This window comes from Colletotrichum abscissum (genome assembly GCF_030869225.1).
Source record: "Colletotrichum abscissum strain IMI 504890 chromosome Unknown Scaffold_12.1, whole genome shotgun sequence".
In the NCBI taxonomy this organism is placed as follows: domain Eukaryota; kingdom Fungi; phylum Ascomycota; class Sordariomycetes; order Glomerellales; family Glomerellaceae; genus Colletotrichum; species Colletotrichum abscissum.
The window spans coordinates 1,019,838-1,034,950 of record NW_026850010.1 but is presented as its reverse complement, the minus strand read 5'-3'; the positions used below and the strand labels follow the sequence as shown (position 1 = coordinate 1,034,950).

Here is a 15,113-nt window from a genome sequence, read left to right as displayed (position 1 = left end):
GATTCTATCTTCGAGAACGGTCTTTGAGAGTCTTGCTTATAGATCAATTATTTTATTCATGTTCGAGACGTGTCCCTGGCAATAGCTGGGCCTACGACAGCCACTTGAATACCCCTTCCAAGACGTCGAGGAAAATGTCGGCTATCGATTGCTACTGGTCAGTCTCCATTCGTACCCTAGATTATCGATTCCTCGGGTATTAATCTACCATGATGCCTCTCAAACACCAACATCGGCCGTAATCGGATTGCAGCATCGCCGCTGCCACCCATGTTCACCCCCTTCGATTTGGCCTGGCCCAAAACCTCCTCCCTTCGCGGACAGTCCCACGCAATAAACGTCCCGCGATCCTTGCCACGAGGGTTCAATACGTTTTGCGGGTACTTGTCCGCCAGCGCCTCCAGCTCTCGGTACAGGTGACTGCCGATCCGCGCCGTTTGCTCAACCAACCCGTGCTTCTCAATCTCTCCATGAATCGCTTTGAACAGTAGCGCACGCACGAGATCGCCTACCCAAGTATTTGAGCTGCCGGTTCGGCTTGTCAGGCCGTAGACCAGCGTCGCTGAAGAAAAACTCGCCGCCTGCGCCGTCTTCGAGAAGGTGACCATGTCTGGCGGAGACGGGAGATTCCAGTGCTCGTGGGCCCAGAACTTGCCAGTTGCACCTACTCCTGTTTGAACTTCATCGGCGATCGTTAACACGCTCTTGCGCTTGTTAAGCGCACGAAGCCCGCGGAAGAAGGCAGGGGACGCATGATTGTCGCTGCCCCCGGCTTGCACAGGTTCAATGACCACTGCCGCGACGGTGTCGTTAGCCTCGTCGAGCACAAGCTCCGTTTCCTCAAGGCACCTCTCTCCTCAGCAGCATTCTCAGTTGCGAATTGGTCGAGGGGGTACTGAAACTGCGGGAGAGGAGCCACAAGCCAGTCGAAAGCCGGCACATCGAATTGGTGAATCGGCTTGCTCCTCGTTGTGGATAAACTTCTAGAAAGACTGCCGTGGAAACCCTTTGAAGAATGACATCGTTGAAGACTTCTTCGCACTAGGCGCTTGGTTTCGCACTACGACATCCAGCTCAGCGGCGCTGAAACCCTTACGGCTGCGGTTCCCTGGTCCCTTTCCAAATGCAGGCGGCCTTGTACGCTTTCTCGTTTGCATCAGATCCTGTGGTTGCCGTGAAGACTTGATTCAGACCTTGCGGCGCGGCTTTCAAGGTGCCAGTCTTGAGGAGGTCTGCGTAGTCTGCCGATGGAAATCTTCCGAGTGCTGGCCGGCTGGCGATGGCGCGGACCATGACTGGGCTTACAGAGGCGCGGTTGACTTCTGGATTATTATCTTCGAGAGGAATTGGGGCGATTTAGGCAAATTTATGCATCAAGTACGCGTAATTCGTTAGTTCTTCAGATCTACCCATGGCAATGAGGATGGTCGCAATATATACAGATCCAAGAATGTGTTGCCATCAGCATGGACAAGACTCCAGAAGCACATCATCATCAAAGACATGCAGATAAGGCGCGCGACATGCAAATTTGACTCACTACCTAGTTACCTGTCGACCTCTTGTAGTCGACCGAAATGTTCGCACTTCTGGTATCAAAAACTTCCTCCAACTCTGCGAGACCGCCCTTTACTTTAGGTCTGGGAAGTGAGGATGTCATTATCCTTGGCCTGCAAGGCTCGTTCGAGAAGATGGCAGCTGCGCGGTTGCTTGATGTAGCCGAGAATGTCCGCACGCCAGCCACAACTCGAGGCCACTGTCGGAATATAGCGGCTAGTGTAAGTGATCCAGGGTGCCTGAATGCCATTGCGACTTTGTGTCAGTTATTTCGCATGTACTGCGATTTTTTTCGAGAGGGAGATTGATGATGCAATACTTGGTTTGATTTCGAGGTACAGTTCTGACACTCGACTTACACGCATGTGCCACGGACCACCTAGGTTCTCGCGAAGGCATTCCCATCACAGTGTTCAGACAGCACAACACATCCAATTACACTACAGTCAGATCCCCATCTCTTCCCTTCTCGCCGTCATATGTCTGCGGATGCTGGGAAGGAAAGGCCATAACTAAAACTCGAGATTCATATTCGTGACTGATCCGGCATTATCCTAGCGGGATCGACCGGCCTTCTATCGGCCCTGGAGTCTCCACCCCGTTAGCGTCGATACGTACCGATTCACGTCGCGGAAACCTTCCCAGATGATTTTGGCACGAACAAAGACTGACTACACTTGGCATCTACGGATAACGACGCCGAACTGTCCACGCATGATGAACCACATCCCTATCGCCCAGCTGACCAAAGCTATCCCGCCGATATCGATGCATACGTAACGGCGAATACGTCTTGTGTCTCTTTTCGGCTTCTCTTTAAGTCACGCAAGAGCACAAGAGAAACAGCCCATCGGGAACACAAGCCTGATGTGTTACTCCTCCCCTACTACAATCATCCCCTACGTGTCAAATCCAATCAAACAGCTTTACCATCAGCATTGCACTTCAGTATCCTGCCGCACACTCGAGAATGCCTGCCCGTCCGGTCACCAGAGGGTCCAAATCCGGGGCAAAGCCGCCTCCCTCGAAAGGAAAGCCAACAGCGAAAACGAGGACCACTGCCAGGAGCGCTGCCCCAACAAAGAAGGTCCCTCGCTCGAGAACCTTCACAGGCTGCCGCACCTGCAGAAGTCGCCATCTCAAGTGTGACGAGGCCCGCCCAGTATGCTCGTCCTGCCGCCGCCTCAATCTCGTCTGTGAGGGCTACGATGGCCAGCTCCTGTGGATTCCGGACCCCCTGTGCTCCGCTGAGCAGAAGCATGCTCATCGCGGCACTTCCTACCGGTACCCGCTTTTCACCGAGGAAGAGAGGAAGACAATGAGTGTCGAGATTGTGACGAGCATGGGGCGCCAGTCTGCCGGCGACATTGTTCTGGATCTCGACGAGAAAAGCGTCCATGCCGATGACGCCCATGTAGCTGGTCCGTTTGGCGTGTTCAGGGCCTTTGATGGCTCTACGGATTCTGGATCTTCGCCATTACAGCCCTCTGCGTCCGGGAGCTCGCCTAATACCTCGCAATCTGATGCCTTGCCAGAGACGATGAATGGCGAGCTCGCTGAAGACATCGAGGACATTGTAATCGAGCCTTGGTCCGTTGACGATAACTCTTTAGCCATGGAGCCATATTTCTTACCTGGACCGTTTGACAACTTCAGTACCGAAGGCATCATCAATAACATGAGCCAGCCGTGGATGCACGGCGAAGGGTCCGGAAGTTTGTCTCATATGATGGCAATGGACAACTCTGCACTAGATCTTCTCTTTTCGCCATTATCGCCGCGCACGCCAGCAATGGCTCACACCGAGCTTGGGCCAGCTAATGATACAAATAGCCAACACCAGAACCATGAAAGAGAGGAAAACCATACAGAAGAACCGACCAGTCCTTCGACAGACGAGCAAGACTTATCGATCTCGCGCAAGCTTTCTACCTCCTTGACTAATAATATGCCGGGTACCGAACCGTGTTTGCCGTCACATGCAGCTTCCCTCTTACGATACTACAAGACTATGGAATCGTCATCATCAGTCAAGGGTATGAGGATATCACCGTGGCAGCTTTGGCTCCTCCCCTGCGCTCTGGAAACCTTTGCCGAACTGTCGCTTTGGAACACCACTTCGCATACCCGTCACAGTATCTTGTGTACATTGCTAGCAAAGAGTGCCTTTCATATGCATCAATCTTCGAAGAAAGAAAGCCAGAAGTCAACAACACAGTGGCTAGATATTGGACAGAATTATCAAAAGAGTGCCCAGACACATCTCAAAAAGGCTTTACAGGGCGAATCTGATGAGCCAAGCCAGGTCAAATACAACGAGATCCTTATGGCCATTCTTGCCACAGCCATGGTATCGGTAAGTTCACTCTAAAATCCACGATCCCTTCGACTCTTCTAATGCCGTTCAGGTTCTCTATAAAGGATCCCGCGCAGTAAAGATCTTCCTGCTCGATGCCGAACGCCTAATCCGTCTCCGTGGCCTTGCGATGCCCAAATCCTTCCACGTCCGCGTACTACACCATGTCTACACACACCTTCGCGTCATTGCAGAGAGTACGGACATTGCTATAGATTCTGCAAAGTCCCAAGCGCAGGCAGCAACCGAGATGGCGGTGTCACTCCGCAAGTTCCGTATTGCAGAAGATTCTCTCGGTGCCGACCTCGACTTATCACGGGAAAAGCCCGCAGAGGTGGGCTACGCGGATATTCATCTCGACATTTCTGGCCACTGGCCTGTGACGATGTACCCAGAAATATATGGTGTGCCAGAGTCGCTGATGACGTTGCTGTCGCAGACCATTAGCTTCGCCAATGAAAAGACCAAGCTGGAAGCCATGGCTATGTACGACCACCGCATCTCAATGGCCTTGTCGCGCCATATCAAACAATTGGAGCAGAATATCTGGTCTTGGTCACTGGGATCATCGGATATGCAAAGTGGACCGAGCCGTCCGCGAGAACTTGTCACTCAAGAGACGAAGCTCGTAGACCATCCCCTCATCCGATCTCTGACGCTTGCCATGCACCAGGCGCTCATCATCTACTTTTACCGTCGCGTCTACAACATGAGCGCCATGGTGATTCAGGACTCTGTACGTAAGACACTGGATTTCATTCAGCCGTGCCTCTAAGAGACAGCGGACGATCACGACTTTGCGACGAGCATAGGGTGGGCAGCTTTCATTGCTGCGTGCGAGGCTACAACGCCTGATTTACAAGAGAGGGGGCTCAAAGTGCTTCAGACAATTGATAATAGCGGCGTGATATTTGGTACGGATAAGCCCAGTGTCTTGGCCCAGAGTGTATGGGAAAAGAGGACGGAGACCGGTGATTGGGCCTTGAGTTGGCCGGACATGATGAAGACTATCCCGAGGTGAATATCTACATCAGCAGACTCCATGATGTAGACGATTGACGATGTGGAACTATAGCGTTTAAAGCTTTTCTGTATTTAGAACTCTAAATCCCGATCTTTACCAAGAAAGCCATGTGAGCTCCCCCATCGACCAAAAATTCCTCTGCCTTCGATAGGAGCCAGGGCGGCGATAAGATTCACCAAGAAGCTGCATCATGAAGCCGCGTCGAAACATTATCCCGTAGAGACTGAAAGGTAATTCTAGCGTGCCAATTGCTATGAATAACAGCAACCACATCTGAGCCTTGTTGGAACCTGCAATGACACTGAGGGGTATCGTACAAAGAAGCCACCAAGATGCGATCTGGGCATTGATCAAACATTTACTTCAATTTATCTTCTAGTAAAACGCTCTACGCAACAACCTCAATGCCCGCATCCTTCAACAACTGTGCAAGCTCCTTGCGCCTCTCCCCCTCAAGCAGCTTAAACGGCTTGCGCATACCTCCCGTCTTCCACCCGCGCAACTCCATGCCCGTCTTCACAGCCGCGCCGTAGTTGTCCCCAGGCGCCTCGAGAAACTTGCAAATCGGGAAGATCTTGGCCCACAGCTCTCGACCCTTCACCAAGTCCTTCTTCTCCCCCAGCGCCTCCCATAGCTGTGAAGATAGCTCGGGAATGATGTTTGTCGCACCCCAAACGGAGCCCTTTGCGCCCGCGGCCAGGCCATAGAATGTGAGGGTGTCCCAGCCGTTGAAGGCGGTAACCTTGGAGGAGGTAGCTTCAGTGAAGAGCATGTCTGTCAGGGCGGGCGCATTGCCGGAGGTATCCTTGAGATGCGTGACGCCGACCTCTGACAGCGAAGCAATCTCCTCAGGAGAGAGCGAAACGCCGCTGGCGGAGGGGATGTTGTAGTACATAATCGGCAACTTGGACTCGTCGTGAATTTCCTTGAGCAGCTCCTTCAATTGCACCAAGTTGGGCGCATCGTAGAACGGAGGGACAACCATCAGCGCGCTGGCGCCGACGGAGGCGGCGTAGATGGCATGCTCGACGGCCTTTGCGGTGGAGAGGTCGCCGATGCCCGCCACGACGGGGACTCGGCCAGCAGCAGAGTCGACGGACTGCTTGACAAGGATTTTGCGCTCTTCGGTGGTGAGGGCTGTGAATTCGCCCGTGCTGCCGCCAGGGACGAGGCCGTGGACGCCTGCGGCGATCATGCGTTGAATATGTGCATCGAGGGCAGCGGTGTCGATTTCTTTCTGGTTGGGGGTGAAGGGGGTGATTAGGGCGACGAGGACGCCTTTGAGGTCGCTAGCGGGCATTTCGAACGTGTTATTCAGGTTGCTAGAGTGGTTTGAGGCCTTGAAGTAATCGAGATTGTTGTGTAGTGAACCGTAAGATAAGTTCTGGTACAGAAAAACCAAGCTATACGTTGGTATAAGGACTTGATCGATATTGCAATGTAAAGAATCAGAGCCTGTCGGGCTTCAGGTGTCAACGTCATATAGCTACCAGCTTTTTCGGGTGTTTATCTAATTCAATCATATCAAAGATTACAAACGCAAGTCGGCTTCTCTTGCTTCGTCCATTTCGGATAGCTACACGCGCAAACCTTCTCTATTGCAGCACAAACAGGACCGGAAGCGTACCCGATCACTCGAAGTATAACCAATTTGAGCAGGCCTGCCTCTTCTGTCACTTCTGCCCCTCGAGACGGCTTTGGAAAAGGGGTGTGAGGATGGCGGGGTAATTCGAATCGAGCGAAAGAAGACGGCACCGCGGGTCAGCTCCGGTCCCGGGGACCCATAATGCCCCGCGGTTCAAGTGTCCAGAATCGCTATCTTCATCGAGATATCGCGGGGTAGGTCCGGGCGGTAAAGTGGATCCCGTCGCGGAGGCCTTCCTTTAGGAGGCCGGCTTGGCCTGACTATGGTATGTGTGGCGCAGAAACGGTCATCTGCTTCACACCATCACCAAACAGGACAGCCATTCTGCGCTCGAAAGGGACGACCATTATTGGGGTTTCCTTGATACCGGTACACTAGCTTTCTGGACGCACCAATGTGCTCCAAGGGACACTAGCTTCGTCATTCAGGGTCTCGTAGGAGTCAGTGTCTTTTTCCGAAGCTACGTGGCGCTTGCAGATCCAGTCTAGGTGGCAAAGTCGGGCAAAGAAAGCCATGATGCACACATCGGCCCAAGTACGCTTGAATTCTGCACATGCAGTTGCAATCATGGTTGGCGGTGCGATTAGGAATCCCTTGAAGACAATTTTGTGTGATTGGCCAGGCCTGGCGCTCTTTAGCAGCTAATAATGCTGGAGATCCGGTAGTATTGGATTTGGTTGTAGGCTGTGTCACGTTTCGTGCATCTTAGATGATTCATTGAAGATATCTTCCGCATCTCGAAAAAGATAGAAACTGACACTCTTGCAACTTTCGTTGATGATGATCAATCTGAGGAAATGATAATTCGCTATGCAAATGCTATCAAAATACACACGTTTCACCTAAAGCTTCGCCAAAACACCGCTTCCGTTTAGATATGCCACATGACCCCTCGAGATTTCAGCAATGGTTCGGGTTCTGTTGACAATTTAGTTAGCTGTTTTCGAAGTTCATCAGTCGACGGCTCGGGACTAACCCTGCAAGAGCCATGGCAACCTTGAGCTCGTACTGGAGGATCTTAAGCGCCAGCTCAACGCCCTCCTGCCCATTGTACTGTCATGCTGATCAGCTGCTTTATCCATTAAAAATCTTGAATAGTCGTGTCTTGACGTACCGCCAGACCCCAAATGGGAATTCTTCCCACAAAGCAATGTGACGCGCCAAGGGCAAGAGCCTTAAAGATGTCAGTACCACGGCGTATACCGCCATCAACAGCGATAGGAAGCTTTCCAGCCGCTACAGGTGCGCAGATGCGCAAAGCATCTAACGTGGCAGGCACTCCATCTAGCTGCCTGCCACCGTGGTTCGAGATGATGACACCGTCGAGGCCGTGTCTGATTGCGAGAGCTACGTCGTCGGGAGTGTAAACTATTGGACAAGTCAACCAGCCAGTTCGATATCATCACAAGAGGCGAGGTGTATAATCAACTCACCACCCTTCAGCCATAGCTGAAGCTTAGTGTGCTTCTTGAGCCAGGGAATAGCCGAGTCCCAGTCCAGCGAAGGGTCTGCAATTTTGGCTGTCAGTAATGAAGTCGAAAAATATGTACTTACATTACGACGTACCAAAGTCGTGTCGGTTTGAAGACTGGCCATCCTTCTCGTTGCCGCTCAGTTCGCTCTTTCCATCGGACAAGAGGTTGGGCCACTCGATGCCGTCGGGTAGACAGAAGTTGTTTCGGTACTCATTCAATCGGCGGCCCAGCAGCGGGGTATCGACAGACAGGAAGATGGCCTTGTATCCAGATGCTATCAAACTTCTTAGCATTTTGACTTCATGCTTGTAGAAGATATGATTCGCCTACCCTCAGCCCTCTTCAGAATTTGCAAAGTGGTCTCTCGGTCTCTGAGCACACACAGCTGCATGACATATGGGTTTCCAGCGCCTTCGGCTGCCACGTTCTCCATCGACTCGGTGGCATAGGAAGAAAGTGCCATGCAAACATTCATGTTTGCTGCCGCACGCGACGTGCCAAGTTCGCCATCTGGGTGTGCCATCTTGTGCATCGCAGCCGGGCTGAAGCCCAATGGAAATGAAACCTATCGGGAACGTGTGAGCAGTTTCCTAGAGAGTGGGATTGCGACTATGCGATTTACATACCTTAGCTCCAAAGATCGAGGTAGACATGTCGATATTGTCGACATTGACGAGAATACGCGGCATGATCTTGTATCGGTTGTATGCCTCCTCGTTATCCTTCAGTCTGCATAACGTCGAGTGTCAGTACTATCTCGCATACTCTAGAGCTGACTTCAGGCGACTGACGTTACGAGATCCATTGCGCCCTCATTGTAGTAATCCCTGTACATCTTGGGGAGCTTCTTGCTGCCCAACTCCATCAGATCACGGATGGTATGGACATCGGGGTCCCATGTTGCGCCGCGGTTAGCCATTGTCAATCTGGTAAGACTAAGATTATCTTGGTCGGGTATGCTTTGAGGATCGATTGCACCAGCTCAACATGGAATGGTCTTGGTAGGGTTTGAAGAGGAACACTTGATGTGAAAAGAAGCTGCTTCAATGGAAAGCTCGTGAGCTTATGTGAAAAATCGATCGGAATAGGTTCCGTCAGTCTACAACGTTCTTGACTTTCCTGCCTCGGCAAGCTGCTCCGCTACCCGAAATCGGGATAGAAACAGTACGCAGAGGATGCTTCCGCTGGACTTTTGGACCCTTCAGCGTCTGAAGAAATCGTCTTGAAGCTCCCGTTTTAGGCAAGGAGCTCAATCTCCCAGATCTAGACCAAATGCTTATCGTCATGGTTGGGGTGAATTCGGGGTAGCTCGGGGATGGTTGCCATTTTTGCTTCACACCACCAGTCACACCTAATCTGACTTTCCAATTACGTGCACCCAGCTACCGTCTGAGGTCTGGTTCCTGTTCGCTTCGAGTGAACCTGTCTTGCCCCCGCGTGATACGTTTCCGAGGTGGTCTACCCAATCAGGGACAAGTCTCCGGCTGCAGATGCTAAGTTGTATGAGATCTCCTACGGTACGGGGGTACTAGGCTGGTTGATCCACGTGCGATATGCGCAGTCGGTACGCATAGCTCTCCAGGAATTTGGCAGCCATGGCGACCACAAACATCAAGGCTACCTTCGGCGAGACCTTACCTTCAATATCACGGAAGCATATCCGATGGTTAGAGCAGTATTTTGGGGATGTCCAATTGTGTAGGTATAGAACGGTAATTGGCAAATCATGCGCGTGAAACAACCCACTTGCCTAGATGAACCAGCGACCTCTACGATGTCTCTGAGCTGCTTCAAATTTGTCTAGAAATGACTCTCTTCTTCTTCGAGCTTCACCCACCATTTTCTGCACCACTTCACTCCGAGATTCTGACCTGCACTGTATTGTCACCAAGTTCGGCTATCGTCTTGTCACAAAATGCGGTCCTTCAGGGCTTCATCGGTTGTTCACACAGCATCGGCCAAGCCAAGCAGCTTCATTGCGTTATCTTCCCCAGTTTCGTCATGCTGTAGAGCTCTTTCCTCAACATCATCTGCACGATCGTCCTGGCCTACGTCTCACACCAAAATCCCCAACCCTTCAGCAACACGAAACTTTATCGACAATACCTTCAAGCCGTCCTCAGCAAGCAACTGGATCGATGTTCACGACCCAGCCACAAACAATGTCGTGACACGCGTACCAGAGAGCACGGACGAGGAGCTCGAGGCGGCGGTCGAGAGTGCCCAGCGCGCATTTCCAGCATGGAAGGCAACGAGCATTCTAAAACGCCAGCAAATTATGTTCAACTTCGTAAACTTGATTCGAAGAGATTGGGATCGTCTTGCCGCGTCCATCACGCTTGAACAGGGCAAGACCTTTGCCGATGCACGAGGCGATGTTCTTCGCGGTTTGCAAGTTGCCGAGACGGCGTGCGGCATCACGACACAAATCACTGGTGATGTTCTAGAGGTAGCCAAAGATATGGAGACACGAAGCTACCGCGAGCCTCTCGGTGTTGTTGCTGCTATATGTCCTTTCAGTAAGTTTAAATTCCAAGCTTCTCTTGTCTTTTAGTCACCCGATATTTCACGGGTCAACTTTCTTATATTGTTTCTTCGCTGAAATGTTCGTTCTTCGACAGACTTCCCTGCCATGATCCCTCTCTGGTCAATTCCAATCGCTACGATTACTGGCAATACCCTGGTTCTCAAACCATCCGAAAGAGATCCAGGCGCAGCTATGATTCTGGCAGAACTCGCTAAAGAAGCTGGTTTCCCAGATGGTGTTCTCAACATTATTCATGGCACTCACCGCGCAGTTAACTTCATTCTCGACGAGCCGACAATCAAGGCCGTCAGCTTTGTTGGCGGAAACAAGGCCGGTGAATACATTTATACCCGTGGATCAGCCAACGGAAAGAGAGTGCAAGCCAACCTCGGTGCAAAGAACCATGCTGTTGTTCTACCCGATAGCAATAAGCAACGGACCATTAACGCAATCTCTGGTGCTGCATTCGGCGCAGCAGGTCAGCGTTGTATGGCGCTCTCTGCTCTGGTACTCACTGGCCGCGAGACGCATTCTTGGATTGACGACCTTGTCGAAAATGCGAAACAGCTCAAGGTCGATGGCGGGTTTGAAGATGGCGCTGATCTGGGCCCAGTAATTAGCCCCCAAAGTCTTGCCAGGATAGAAGCTCTGATCGAGAGCGCGGAACAGGAAGGCGCAAAGATCGTATTGGATGGCCGTGGCTATCGCCCCAGCAAGTATCCTAATGGCAACTTCCTAGGTCCCACCATCATTAGTGGTGTGAAGCCTCACATGAAGTGCTACAAGGAGGAGGTTTTCGGGCCCGTCTTGGTCTGTCTGGAGGCGGAGACCTTAGCCGAAGCCACCCAACTTGTCAACAACAATCCCTACGGCAATGGCGTTGCTCTTTTCACCAATTCCGGTGCTGCTGCCTCTTGGTTCCAGAAGAATGTAGAGGCTGGGCAGCTTGGCATCAATGTTCCAATCCCAGTGCCGCTGCCTATGTTCAGCTTCACAGGAAACAAGGCAAGCATCGCCGGCGGTGGCGTCAACACTTTCTACGGAAAAGCAGGCTTGAACTTCTATTTGCAGACCAAAACAGTCACCAGCCTCTGGAAATTGGAAGATGAGGAGGCGAGTAAGGCAAGCGTGGTGATGCCGACCCAAAACTAGACGTAAAAAAAGTACGATAGACTCTATGAATTTCCAGATACACTAGTGGCAGACACTCCTCTTTTCGGGTAAAAGGCTCGTGATCTCAATGTCCTGAACCCTTTGCACCGGTTGACCTCGTAAGCTACCTTATGTATGCCTCGGATTCAGCGCCTGGAAGGTATTTCAACAGTGCCCACTGAGCGTCGCAAGCTTGCTAATCAGACACAGCAGTGCTATAATCGTACGTGACTTGCCATCACTATTCCCTTTGCTTACAATCATAAGTACATTCCCGGTCTCTGAAGCAGAACAGAAATCTGGCCAATTTCAACTTAGGTTCCTGGATCAAGCCGTGCATCAGTCAAGCTGACTATGCTGGAGTTGATTTGCTTCGCTTTCAATCCGCGTCTGTACTTTGGTCATTTTCACAATTGGCTCTCCCGGTTGAGGATGAGATTGGCATGCCAAATGATGTAGATCTCCTGCCGATGTGATCGCCATCAGGGATGAAGCAAGCCTGCATTCTTCAGCAACATGGTTCACACTGTCTCGACGCCACGCGGAAATACTTTCCATTTCACCTCCACTGCCTTTAAGTCAGTCTTCTGCGAGTCTGGCGTTTGAGAGAGTCTTGATGTAGGCAAATACGACAAGAGCCAGCATCAAGACCAGCATCTACGCTGCGTATCGCTCATATCAGCCGACTTCAGGGATGTGTCCGGGGAAGCCGATAATTACGCGGGGAAGTTCTCCTTGCCAGAAGCTTGGCTGAGTAGGTAGTCTCAAAACTTTAGGAAAGTAATAACGACAACACCAACAACAAAACCTTCTAGCCTCCCTTATCAGCCTTAGTGCAAGCTAACCCCAGCGTATCATGAGTCACGCCAGGTTTTAAGCACAATGAAGCTGATAGCCTTGGGAAACATTCCAGATAATCATCGGGAAACGTTCCAGACCAAGATTGATACCCGCGCCCATGGTATTGGGCTAAGTCGGAAATGTATGCGCAAACCAACGATAGTTTTACTGCTGCGTACCCCGTGATGAACTGGTTAGCAGCGTTGCAAAATCTTGCTCGACTTCAAGTCACTTCCATCTCCCTCCTCATCTTGACTCAAGTATTTAAGTAACATTCCCTTTGGTCCTCTTGATTTATGTCAACTCGATTGCGGATCAAAACCTTACTACAATAACGTCTGGTAGGGTTTTGATCTCCGTGGATTGCCTACTTCGTTCTTACAGAAGGCTGTCTACTCTTCAGTCCTGGAACTTCCTTTAGATAACTCGAACGTCTGTACAACTGACATCTACAAGGCCGAAATGTCTAATCCAGCATCTTACGACACCGAAAAGATGAAGTCCCCAGCCATCGCCGACACCGATGTCGAGCTCCGTCCTATGGAGTCTGTACGTGGAGGGGTGCTAGGTCCTGAGGGACAACAACACGGCTCGACCCAACGTGGCCTCAAGTCTCGACATGCACAAATGATCGCCTTGGGGGGCACAATCGGAACTGGCCTCTTCGTTGGCGTCGGCCAGGGCCTGAATATGGGCGGGCCCCTGTTCCTCCTCATCTCCTACATCAGCATCACACTTCTGCTCTACGGAGTGGCAACGGCCACCGGCGAAATGAGTGCCTACCTTCCAGTCCCCGGCTCTTCAATTGCCTACTACGGCCAACGATTTTTCTCGCGCAGTCTTGGATTTACGCTGGGTTGGGTATACTGGTATATCTTCTCCATCACGGTTCCAGCCGAGATCACTGCGACCTACATTGTCATCAACTATTGGTCGCCGCCTCTACACATTGCGTTTTGGCTGACGCTCATCGGCGCCGTCATGATTGCCCTCAATTGCTTCCCCGTCAAAGTCTACGGGGAAGCTGAGTTCTGGTTCGCCAGCATGAAAGTCTTTGGTATTATCGGGCTGCTCATCCTCTCCCTTGTACTCTTCTTTGGCGGCGGGCCCTCGCACCAACCCCTTTGGTTTTCGAACTGGTCTAATCCAGGGCCGGTCAAAGAATACATCGTGACGGGAGATTCTGGGCGTCTGGTGGCATTTGTCTCGACCATTACCTTCTCCGTATTTGCGTTCGCGTTTGCGCCGGAACTTCTTGTCGTCACCGGCGGAGAGATGGAAAGCCCTCGCCGTAATATTCCTACTGCGACCCGTCGATACTTCTATCGCCTCATCACATTCTACATTCTTGGTGCTCTGGCTGTGGGGATCATTGTCAGCAGCAACAATACCAACCTCCTCAGCGGTGGCAAAGGTGCTGGTGCTTCTCCTTGGGCTATTGGCATCAGGGAGACAGGTATCAAGGGCCTAGACAGCGTGGTGAACGTCGTGATCGTGCTGAGTGCTTGGTCTGCAGGCAACTCCTATCTGGTATATGTTTTCCTCCCTGCTCCTGAAATAGGTCCTCGAATATCTTCTAATCCGTGTAAACTTGAATAGTACCTTGCTAGCCGCGCACTCTACTCGATGGCCCTTGCAGGCAACGCGCCAAAGATCTTCACCCGCTGTACGAAGTCAGGTGTCCCATACTACGCCACGGCAGCCAGTGCCGCATTCTCATTATTGGCGTATCTCAACGTTGCTTCGACTGGTGCGACCGTGTTCAACTGGTTCGTCAACTTGATCAATACAGGTGCTTATCAAAGTTGGATTTGCTGCTGCATTATCTACTTTAGATATCGCAAGGCATCAGATGCACAAGGCATTACAGACATCCCCTTTCGTTCCCGCTTCCAGCCCTACTCAAGCATGTTCAGCTTGTTCGGCTTCAGTCTACTGCTTTTAATCAATGGTTTCAAGGTATTCCTCGCAGGACAGTGGAACACCTCTTCCTTCTTTACGTCGTACATCGGGGTGGTAATCTTCTTACTGCTTTTCTTCGGGCACAAGTTCACTGTGGGACGACAAGATCCCTGGGTACTTAATCCGATGGATGTCGACCTGAAGTCTGGCTTAGACGAGATCTTCGCTGCAGAACAGCCTGCACCGGTAAGAACCAAGTGGTATCAAAAGTGGAGGGTTTTGTTTGAGTAAACCTACATGTAATGATAGGTACCATGTCCTACAGTCTATCACTGTATCACACGATTTAACATCTAAGTCGCCAATTGAGAAACTGGGAATCGAAGTCTCCTCGTACACTTTTTCCCTGTATCAAACAAGGGCCTTCTGGCGAGGGTGTCGTTACTACTACTGATGTTGTGGAACTTCTCGTACAGAACATCCACTTGACTTTTCGATTACATATCAATGAAGACGAGCAGTCTTTTATCTTGTAATTACAAATGGTTCTGTATACAAATGACCGTCTTTGTCTGTTCAGCATGCGATAACCGGAGGTTCTAGTGGCTACCTCATCGACGTCCGTTCAAGTAAGG

At 51.2% G+C, this 15,113-nt stretch overlaps 6 protein-coding genes across 6 annotated transcripts; 3 read left to right on the top strand and 3 right to left on the bottom strand.

Moving 5' to 3' along the window:
* Window positions 1-91: 91 nt before the first annotated feature.
* CABS01_06075 (4-aminobutyrate aminotransferase) lies at window positions 92-1,293 on the bottom strand (the record flags this gene model as incomplete). Its single annotated transcript, XM_060539442.1, has 4 exons — window positions 92-141; window positions 209-793; window positions 850-965; window positions 1,097-1,293. The coding sequence occupies 4 exons, from the start codon at window positions 1,291-1,293 to the stop codon at window positions 92-94; spliced, it is 948 nt and encodes a 315-aa protein (XP_060404837.1).
* Window positions 1,294-2,527: 1,234 nt separating this feature from the next.
* Window positions 2,528-4,688, top strand: CABS01_06074 (uncharacterized protein; the record flags this gene model as incomplete). Its single annotated transcript, XM_060539441.1, has 2 exons — window positions 2,528-3,913; window positions 3,966-4,688. The coding sequence occupies 2 exons, from the start codon at window positions 2,528-2,530 to the stop codon at window positions 4,686-4,688; spliced, it is 2,109 nt and encodes a 702-aa protein (XP_060404836.1).
* A 637-nt stretch (window positions 4,689-5,325) lies between these two features.
* Window positions 5,326-6,237, bottom strand: CABS01_06073 (dihydrodipicolinate synthase; the record flags this gene model as incomplete). The annotated part of the gene is made up of 1 exon (XM_060539440.1): window positions 5,326-6,237. The coding sequence occupies one exon, from the start codon at window positions 6,235-6,237 to the stop codon at window positions 5,326-5,328; it is 912 nt and encodes a 303-aa protein (XP_060404835.1).
* Window positions 6,238-7,424: 1,187 nt separating this feature from the next.
* Window positions 7,425-8,976, bottom strand: CABS01_06072 (uncharacterized protein; the record flags this gene model as incomplete). The annotated part of the gene is made up of 8 exons (XM_060539439.1): window positions 7,425-7,500; window positions 7,559-7,635; window positions 7,697-7,950; window positions 8,016-8,090; window positions 8,149-8,331; window positions 8,388-8,622; window positions 8,684-8,786; window positions 8,849-8,976. The coding sequence occupies 8 exons, from the start codon at window positions 8,974-8,976 to the stop codon at window positions 7,425-7,427; spliced, it is 1,131 nt and encodes a 376-aa protein (XP_060404834.1).
* Window positions 8,977-9,972: 996 nt separating this feature from the next.
* On the top strand, window positions 9,973-11,736 carry CABS01_06071 (methylmalonate-semialdehyde dehydrogenase; the record flags this gene model as incomplete). The annotated part of the gene is made up of 2 exons (XM_060539438.1): window positions 9,973-10,576; window positions 10,679-11,736. The coding sequence occupies 2 exons, from the start codon at window positions 9,973-9,975 to the stop codon at window positions 11,734-11,736; spliced, it is 1,662 nt and encodes a 553-aa protein (XP_060404833.1).
* Window positions 11,737-13,038: 1,302 nt separating this feature from the next.
* CABS01_06070 (proline-specific permease) lies at window positions 13,039-14,769 on the top strand (the record flags this gene model as incomplete). The annotated part of the gene is made up of 2 exons (XM_060539437.1): window positions 13,039-14,106; window positions 14,176-14,769. The coding sequence occupies 2 exons, from the start codon at window positions 13,039-13,041 to the stop codon at window positions 14,767-14,769; spliced, it is 1,662 nt and encodes a 553-aa protein (XP_060404832.1).
* Between the last annotated feature and the right edge of the window lie 344 nt (window positions 14,770-15,113).